This window comes from Priapulus caudatus, unplaced genomic scaffold (assembly GCF_000485595.1).
Source record: "Priapulus caudatus unplaced genomic scaffold, Priapulus_caudatus-5.0.1 Scaffold114, whole genome shotgun sequence".
Taxonomy (NCBI): domain Eukaryota; kingdom Metazoa; phylum Priapulida; class Priapulimorpha; order Priapulimorphida; family Priapulidae; genus Priapulus; species Priapulus caudatus.
Window position 1 is genome coordinate 111658 of NW_014577175.1, and position 10431 is coordinate 122088.

At 39.9% G+C, this 10431-nt stretch overlaps 1 protein-coding gene across 1 annotated transcript in view; it reads left to right on the top strand.

Moving 5' to 3' along the window:
- Positions 1-10431, top strand: part of LOC106805465 (solute carrier family 2, facilitated glucose transporter member 3-like) — a 37201-nt gene that overhangs the window by 18430 nt on the left and 8340 nt on the right. Inside the window, exons 8-10 of the mRNA XM_014807056.1 lie at positions 5699-5787; positions 6463-6561; positions 7223-7435. Coding sequence (XP_014662542.1) covers positions 5699-5787; positions 6463-6561; positions 7223-7435 — 401 coding nt within the window. The remainder of the gene's footprint in view (positions 1-5698; positions 5788-6462; positions 6562-7222; positions 7436-10431) is intronic.

Here is a 10431-nt window from a genome sequence, read left to right on the forward strand (position 1 = left end):
CTACAATTAATTATCATTATATCATGATTATATTACTTATAATTATAAATCTTACGCATTAAAAGTCTGTCATATAACCCTAATCCTATCAACGCAGATTGTTCAAATCACGATGTTACAAAAGCACCCCTCATTTTTGTGCCTACCTTATTGTACCCTCTATTCTTACATATTTAGTAGTTATTTTATGACATGGAACTGTGTAGTGCTTATGAAGACATGTGGATGTACCAAGCAAACACAGAAATGATTATGGCCATCTGTAACGGCCGCCCGCGTAAAATCACGTATCTCTCGAAAACCCCATAAGGAATTTACCCCATTTACTTTCCTACCGGAGCGGTTTCGCAACGTGGCGAAGACGACAACTATGTCACTAGCCTAATATTTCCGTCACAACGTTAATAAACAACATTCACGACAACAACATTCACGCTGGCCTTCGCAGGTGCCATTGCGGAATTTCGATCGTACTGCGCCATCTCTAGTTCCTTACCGACATTATTAACGACAAACTCATCGTTAACAAGAGGGCGGTAGGGGGGGGTACTTTTCACAGTAAAAAGATATCCTCCTAGCGTAACCAGATTTCCATATACTGCAAATCTGAGCCAGACCAGTTGTCTAACAACCTTTGTCTTTGTACTTATTTAACTTTACCTTCTAGTCCTACAGAATATTCCATCATACTATATACGGGGCATACCCAGTAGTTGCGACAACTGCCGTTCTAGTATCTAATGGGCTTAGCGCCTGTGCACAGCTACCTGTAAACCTCCCTATCCTTTCAACACTGTCTCATTAAATTCAAACTTTGGATCGAGAAACTCTGGGTGCGAACTTAGAGTCCGAGTCAAACACTCCCTATTGACATCCAGAGAGATCCGTGTGACTCCTGAAAAATTCTGCCATACTAACTATTTTGTCCGAGCCGCACGTGAAAATTACCGTATGTTTTCAGCAAATGTCCAAAAAAATTGCCAGATGTGCAACCGCATGAATCAAAATAAACACATGCTTTATTGTTAATTTTTAAATATAAACCTCCAGATGCGGACTCCCTCATTTTGCGCGACTCCTCTTTTGAGGAGCAGTCGTTGACTCCGTGTTCAAAAGTTAATTTCTACCCCTGATAGTGATACTATGGTATTTCTTCATATCGCTGTATGCACAATACAGTCACACAGAAAATTTCACCCAAATTGTAAAAAATGCAGTAAACCCATGAACACCCTGTATACCAAATATGCGTAGACACAGATATGCACCGTGTGTCAAGGTCTTACCACGTGTTAGTTTGATGTCACCATTCATCGTTATACTCGATCATCGCTTGAACAGGTGCTCAAACCCAGCCGCTTGGTTTATCAAAATCCATAATCGATTTCATCAAAAAAAAAATCACAAAATTTTAAACTTGAACAAGAAAACTGAAAGTGAATGAAATCAGAGATAATCATCGCTCTAATAACAAGTATATCCTTATTACATACAGTTATACACACAGTAGTAAACGCTGCAAAACAAATAGTACAACTGGCTAACAACACATTACATGCACGACGAAGTTCCGCACACGCATGCATTCAACATCCCCGAGTAACGATTGCTAACGATCATCGCGTTACTTGGGTCCAACCGATGATCGATTACGAAATTACAACGATTGCAACACTACCCGTGCTAGATTGATGCGGAGAAAACTAATAGCAGCAACCACCAACAACATTGACGTTATATAGCCTCATGTCAGGAAAAAAAGGGCTGTATAGTGCCTCATATACTATGACCGCGAGACTATGGAAGACCTGGCTGACATGCCGACTTTTGAGTTTCCAGATTTCTGCAATTTCTATCCAATATACTATACAAAGACTGTTGATACAGTCTAGAAAATGTTGAAGTCCAAAATGAACACCACTCTGGCACATGCGTTATTCCGTGACATTAAAGTCATGTTAATTTAGACATCCGCCTACACCGTGCATAAATGTGTATAATTTAAGAGAAAATAAACTTTATTTAGGAATCCCCTACCGTGAGACGAAATATGTTGCCCTTTAAGGGCGATAGCCCATAATTTCAAATTAGATCCCCTACCACTGGCAGAGTAAATGTTGTTTTCTATGAAGCGGGGAGAGTCATTAGCGGCCAATTTAATCTAGGAATCTCCGTCATAAGCGCCATGCCGCAATGTGTCTGCTTTCGGCTTAAAAACAATTTCTCAATGGCCGTGTTCTCACTGTTTACATTCTTCCTGTTCCCCTTGTTGACCTCCATCTTATACTTATATTACATACGAAATCAGAACACTCGGAAACTCAAAAGTCGTATTCGTATCAGGCACCTCCATAATATTACTACTGTTTAGAGTGAATTTTGTGGAACAATCTATGAGAAAATACATTGACTTGATGAATGACAAATAATATTTTCCAAAAGCAACAATAATTAATAACCTTGACCTTGAGTGCCAGCACTCTATCGTACAATACGTAATGCAAATTGTTTAAAGTACTGTTAACACTCATCGACTTGCGGGAAAAAATTAAAAATTAATTTTTGCGGTTGGCTACTTTCAAGCCTGTCCGTGCAATGAAAATAGCCACCTAAAATTAGGTTTGCATTGAACTCTATGCAAATTTACGGGCGGGCTCTTTTTGGCATTTCCCGGCTCTTTTTGCATTTCGGGGGCTAAATCGCCCCCGCAGCCCCCCCGTGTATTTTTTTCACTTCGATCTATGTAGTTTTACAAAAACATGCAGAAAATTAGTAGCTGGAGCAATGACAAACGCTTCTAAAAATAGTACTAGGACCTTGACTCCTGAGCACAGTATTCCTAAACCTAAACTTTTTGTGTTGAAAAATAAAAGTCCAACAGCCAGCAATGATATATTGAGAACATAAGCCAGGTATGCGCACACGCATGACTGCACGTATGCACACGCACGCAAGCAGACTCAGCACAGTGCCAGTTCCTTTCCAGTAACATCGTTGCGAACCAGAAAATAGCACAGTGTGCAGCCTTGTGCCCAACTGAGAACTATATCAATAGTAGCACTACAAACTCAATCTGGCCTTCATAATTAAACATACACAGGTACCTTTTTCACTAAAGCCCGGCGCACATTGCCGAACATTTTGCTCAAAAACATTATCGTAGCAATGTTCCATGAAATGTTCGCAATGTGCGGTGAAAAAAGTCGCGAACATTTGTTCCGAACAATGTTTCTGAAGATCGAAATGTTTGATATCTCAACATTGTTCGTTGAATGTTCGTCAATGTGCGCGAATGTCGAACAATTCTAGAACATTTGTAAAGTAGTAACCAATAGCAGCACGATATGTGGTCACATGATATTTTGTGTACAATATGGCGACTGCTATATCGCTGCCAAATGTGTGACTTTTGAAAAGGAAGAGATTATGGTTGAAATGTGGGGCAGCGCAGCCCTGTCTGTTCGTGGGGGTCAGTAGAATACTCCGACCGAGTGAGTGAGATTAGTAAAGTTGTTAAAATTCTCTTGTGCAAACTGGGCATTGCCATTCACGCCGATCACGTGACTCTTTACAACACAGCTACTAGATGGCCGCCACGAGGTTGTTCCGCTCCCAAAATGTTCGGCAATGTGCGCTCACAATTGTTCACCCGCCACATGCCAGACAAAAACATTGACATGGTCTGACGGAGCGATTGAAAAACTTTTTTGTTTCAGCGGTGAGCTACCATTTTTATGGCTTTATTGAAAGGACCATGAAATGTACTTTCCGCTGTCATGCAAAGAGTAAGTGTCGGATAACCTTTTGACCCTCAAGAGGTGGGTTAAACATGGATTTGTTTACTGTTAGAAAGAATTTGGCTGCCGGGTTTGCTAGTAGAATCTATACAAGCCTAAATGTATGAGGCTACAATGTCACAGTGAAATTTCAAAAGCTAAATTTGGTTGAAGAAGGTTTATGCTCCTTAAATCGTATAATTTCTATGGCATTCTGTACTGTCAGTGTGTTGCATGTAACTTATGCCACTGCCAGTGGCCACTGCCAGTGCATGTGGCGGTGATAGTACTGTGTAGTTTTTGCCTGCGTTAATTAGTTACAGGTGGCAGCTTTCTATTTCAGCCTGTAGGCTTGCGTAGGTAAATGGATGAGTGCTTGTACCTATTCTGTCTTGCAAATAGTTGTTGCTATTACTGTAATGAATGAGAGATTCGTACCTATATGTACTCTCGTGTGTGTATGTGTGTGTGTGTGTGTGTGTGTGTGCCTCGTGAGTGGCTCGTGTGGCTCGTGTCCATATAGCGTACGCCCAATAACCTAGGTTCTGCTACGGCGCGGGCACCCTTGCAAGGTACCCTGAGGTAATCACAAAGTAGACAGACACGGAAGTATAACGTATAAACAAATGTCTATTTAATTCTTACACAAACTTACAGAGATAAGTTATTAGTTACATATTTAATGCAAGATCTCTAAAAGGAGTTTACACACGCAAATACATTTTCTAGTCTTAAAAGGAGTTTTAAGACATGCGTTTTAAGATGCATACTGTAACACGAATACGATAAGACCTAAACTATAACACGAATACGGTAAAACTGATTTATACTTACATACCGAGAGAGCGAGAGACAGAGAGAGAGATTCCGAGAGTCCGGTTGGTTCTCTCCTCCCTCTCTCTCTCCCCTCTTCTGACTTCTTAGTTAGAAAAGCTTTCTATATATACAATTCTAGCCATGTCACGTGGTTTTAGTAGTGCTACGCTTCCAGGTTAATGTGTCTATGAAACAAGTCTACTGTCTTCTTTTTAACGACAGGGGGAGGGTGTCTTTTGTTTACCCGGAATGTCGTACTTTGGCAGTACCAGTATCAAAACTGCCTATAACGAAGCGAGTGACCAAAAGTGCCTGAGGCGTGTCCCTGCGTACGGATTTTAGTCTCGACATAGACGTGGTGAAGAACCGTGCCTGCCCTGCGGCGTCGCTCTATATCGTAATGACTTTAGCTTCATTACATTACGTACAATGGGAGCTTCCATCTTTAATCTTAAGACACTTAAACATGTACACGCCATCTCGTGGCAACTTTCATAACGATCCCAACGAACATTCCTTCGAGAAGGTTCCTGATACCATCCCTGTGCCTTCCACTGTTTCGGCGCGTATGTGAACACATTTGGGACTAACAGGGTTTACTAGAATCCCACCACTCCACCACAGAGTCACCGCAGTAGACGTAAGATGAGCGCTGTCGCTCCGCGGCACTTGTTTATATACAGTTATATTCAAGCTAGTAGCACATAACCATACATTTACAAGACAGTAAGTATATCTTATCAATAGAGGTGCAACATTACTTAGCATGGCTGTGCTTGTGGAGAACACTGGCTATGGAAGCAAAGGCTTTTTATGTGATTAATCTGCTTTAATCTGCTTAAATAATAATCTAAATAATAAATTCACCATAAATAAAATAACACTAAACTTGGTAATAGTGGAAATTTAAAAAAATAAAATTGGATTTTGGTTTTTGTTTGTGGGTGCAGCTAGTGCTTGATATCATGCTCATCAAATGATACAGCATGCAGATAGTGTTGCTCTAAGGTACGGTACTACTACAGATAAAATTCCTTTCCAGGTTGAATTTAATGTGTTTTTAATAATCTATAAGCATTTTAGTGTAATATTATTGTTTCTTTTAGCATTGATATTCTTTCGAGGAACAACCGATGTTGACAAAGAAATGGAGGAACTGAAGATAGCAGCAAACGCACAAAAAAATGTTGCACTCGTATGTGATTATTTATATGAAAATAGATCTTTCATTTAAGGTCGATAATTATAGTATGATAAATTATTGTGACACGTGGGGGGAAGTTGCCATAATGATTCAAATGTTATTGTAAAGTCCTTTTAAATAAAGCATACTATTGAATTAATGATACCAGAAATGTTTTATCTGAAACATCCTGATACAACAAACAAACTGTAGATTGTTGCCAATTTTTTATAACTGAAGTTACTATTTGTTGTAGTGACAGCTCTGATTATTAGAGCGATTGAGTCTGTGTTTACATAGGGCATATATTATAGGTCATCCTTGATAACTTTCATTTGTATGGATGACAACAAATTTATTGCTGATTATTGCAAAATTATTATCCCCTTGTAAGACTAATGTCGTCTCTACTGTCTAAATGTACATTTTGTTGATTTACATTATGGCAAATCTTTAACAAAGGTTATGAACTCGCATAAGTTCCGACTAAAATTATGAGTCAGCTTTGCAACAAAACAACTTGTGTACTTGTGTAATTATTCGTGTCTGAATCTAAAGGTGATGGAGAAAGAAATGGTAGCACAAAAACGCTAGCTACCACCAGTCTGTTTGCAGACATTAATAATAGCACAGGTCATTATACAGCCATCTTGATACCACATACCTACACATGATATTGTCTTGCAGCTCTCCTGGCTTGATATCTTGAGAGATCCTGGTCTGCGCGCAGCATTGTTCGTCTCCTGCTCAATCCAACTCTCTCTGCAGCTTGGTGGAGTTATTGCTGTACGTACCTTTACATGAGTATTACTTCATACTGAATTCCATATTCCTCATGCAATCAGGGTTCGTAGCGGGTCTTCCAAAGTCTTATAAGAACTTATTTTGCCAAAAATAAAATAAGGGCCTTTATTAGTACTTATTTTTGGTGAAATCTTAGAAAAGTACTTAATAGTCCTTATTTTTTGATTAAATTTTGAGTAAAAGGACCATTTTTAAACATTTTCTGTGTTGAATTTCGGCGAAACGGCTTTTTCATAAAAGATCGTCGGGTTTGTCATATTGATCGCTGAATGCGGAGATTTGTTTGTTCTGTTATTAGTGTACTTTAATAGTCGGTGATCTATCAGAAATCGCGTAAAAAAGTCTTATTTTGGCCTCCAGAAAGGGTCTTATAAGTCCTTATTTCAACATGTGTTTTACTACTATGAACCCTGGCAATACTCTCAGTCATGTCACTGAGTCAGTGACACTGACATGTTACACAGCTAGGGAGGTTTTTCTAGGGTTATGGTATCTATTGCATATTAATAAAGCCGGTTTAAAAACGTTATTCGTTGTGGTTGTAAACATGGCTAATGTGATCAATAATGATATCAGTGAAACAGCCTAATATCGACTCAAGTTCACTGTTCGTGATTCGAGACGGGGAATTTTGTGCTCACAGGTGCTGTATTACTCGACCAAGCTGTTTACAAGTATCAACATCACCTACCCCGAGGCAGCATATGCTAGCATGGGCATTGGAGCAATGAAACTTCTTACAAACATGTTCAGTATGTACGTGTTGGAAAGATGGGGGCGCAGGATTCCACAGCTGGTTGGCACTGGTGGCCAGGCAGTAATGACCGCAATTCTGGCCATCGTTCTCAGCTTTCCGGTAAGTCTAGAGTCGATGACTTTGTAGTCCCGCCATGCGATGTTCACTATTTGTCTTTAATGAATGCATGGCAAGGAGATGTCAGCTGTGACTGGTAAGACTCAGACATTCAGCAGACTTTCGTTAACAGGTATGCAGCTATACATGTCTGCGTAATGCATAAAATTGTCTGTTATTCTATGCAGGGTTTGAATTTGGCACTAATTCAAAACCACTTCCCGACAAGTATTAGATCAATATCCTACTTGTTTACAGAGCTGATCCAACAGGGTTAGCGTAAAAGTTGTGTGTAAATATAACTGGGTCTCACCAAATACATTAATGTAAAATCACAAAACCTACTATTTGGAGCACAGGATCTAACCAGATTAGTATTGTGTGTGCAAACATTGTAATATTGCAAAGTTCAAAAATAAAGCCAGCCGCACACGCTGTGTTTTGTGCTGCGCCATCGGCCACGCGTGGCTGATGGCGCAGCACAAGGGCACAAGGCTGCACACTGTGCTATTTTCTGGTTCGCAACGATGTTACTGGAAAAGGAACTGCACTTGCTGAGTCTGCTTGCATGCATGCGTGTGCATACGTGCAGTCATGCGTGTGCGCATGCATGCTTATGTTCACTCCATATCATTGCTCTGCGGACTTATTTTTCAACACAACAAAGTTCAGGTTTAGGAATACTGTGCTCAGGCTCAAGGTCACTGATACTATTTTTAGAAGCGTTTGTCATTGCTCCAGCTACTAATTTTCTGCATGTTTTTGTAAAACTACATACGATCCAGTGAAAAAAATACACGGGGGCTCGGGGCGATTTAGCCCCCGAAATGCCCAAAAGAGCCCCGGAAATGCCCAAAAGAGCCCCTGTATTTGCATAGAGTTCAATGAAAACCTACTTTTAGAGTGCTATTTTCATGCACGCGAGCTTGAAAAGTAGCCACCGAAAAATTCATTTTTTCCCTGACACGATCGAGTGTTAACAGTACTTTAAACAAATTTGCATTACATGTACGGATACGTGCTGCACTCAAGGTCAAGGTTATTAATTATTGTTCCTTTTGGAAAATATTTGTCATTCATCAAGTCACTGTATTTTCTCATAGATTTTCCACAAAATTCACTCTAAAACAGTAGTATATTATGGAAGTCCTGAAACGACATACGACTTTTTGAGTTTCCGAGTTTCTGAATTTCGTATCGTATATAGTACTAGAGATGGAGGTCAAGCAAGAGTCACACAGGGAAGAATGTAAACACGTGAGAACACGCATTGAGAAACGTTTTTAAGCCGAAAACAGACACATTGCGCATGCGCTATGACGGAGATTCTAGATTTAAATTGGGCCCTATGCTCTCCCGCTTAATAGAACACACATTTACTCTCATGGTAGGGGATTCTAAATTTGAATTATGCTATCCCGCTTAAAAAGGCACACATATTTACTCTCACGGTAGGGGATTCTAAATTAAAGTTGTATTTTTCCTCTAAATAACACATTTAATCTCACGGTAGGCGATTCTAAATTTAAACTGACTTTAATGTCACGGAATAACGCATGTGCAGTGTGTTCATTTTTGGACTTCAAACATTTTCTACGACTGTCTCAACACTTTGTATATATATTGATCAGAAATTCAGAAACTCGGAAACTCAAAAAGTCGCATGTCGGCTCAGGTCTTCCATAGTCCCCGGGTCCATAGTATATGAGCACTATACAGCCCTTTTTTTCCTGACATGAGCTATATACGCAATGTTGTTGGTGGTTGCTGCTATCTATTTTTCCCATCATCTGACACGGGTAGTGTTGTCAATCGGTTGTAATTTCGTAATCGATCATCGGTTGGACCCAAGTAACCGATGATCGTTTACAATCGGTTACTCGGGATGTTGAATGCCTGCGTGTGCGTAACTTCGTGTGCATGTATGTGCTTGTTAGCCCAGTTTACTATTTGTTTTGCACTGTTTACTACTGTGTGTATAATACATGTATGTTAATAAAGGATAACTTGTATAGTAGCGATGATATCTCTGATTCTCATCACTTTTCCAAGTTTTCTTGTTCAAGTTTAAAATTTTGATGATTTTTTTTTTGATGAAATCGATTATGGATTTTGATAACCAAGCGCTTGGTTTGAGCCACTGTTCAACCGATGATCGAGTATAATCGATGATCATGACATCACTAGACACGGGTACAGACCTTGACACAGGTGCATACCTGTGTCTACAGCATATTTGGTATACAGGTGTTCATGGGTTTACTGGGCACTTTTTTACAATTTGGTGAAATTTTCTGTGGCTGTATTGTGCATATCACGATTATGAAGAAATACCATCAGTATCACTATCAGGGGTAGAAATTAACTTTTGAACACGGGAGTCCAACGGACTGGACTACCCTCAAAAAGAGGGAGTCCGCAGCAAAATGAGGGAGTCCGCAGTCTGAGGTTCAATATTAAAGATATTAACAATAACGCATGTGTTTATTTTTAAGATTCATGCGGTTGCACATCTGCCAAATTTTCTTTGGACATTTGCTGAAAACATACGGTAATTCCACGTGGCCGTGCTCCGGAACAAACTAGTTAGTATGGCAGAATTTTCAGGGAGTCACACGGACTCCTGCGTATGTCAAATCAGGGAGTGTTTGACTCCGGACTCCCCTTAATTTCGCACCCAGAGTATTCTCGATCCAAAGTTGAAATTGATATGATATGACAGTGTTGAAAGGATAGGGAGGTTACAGGTAGCTGTGCCACAGCTAAGCCCCATTAGATAACTAGAAACGGGCAGTTGTCGCCAACTACATGTATCCCCCGTGATCTAGTATGAATGGAATATCTCTGTAAGGACGTAGAAGGCAGGTAAAGTTAAATAAGTCACAAAGACAAAGGTTTGTTAGACAACTGGTCTGCCTCAGATGTGCAAGTATATGGAATCTGGTTACCCTAGGAGGAATATTTTCACTGTGAACAGTACCCCCCCCGATGAGTTTTTG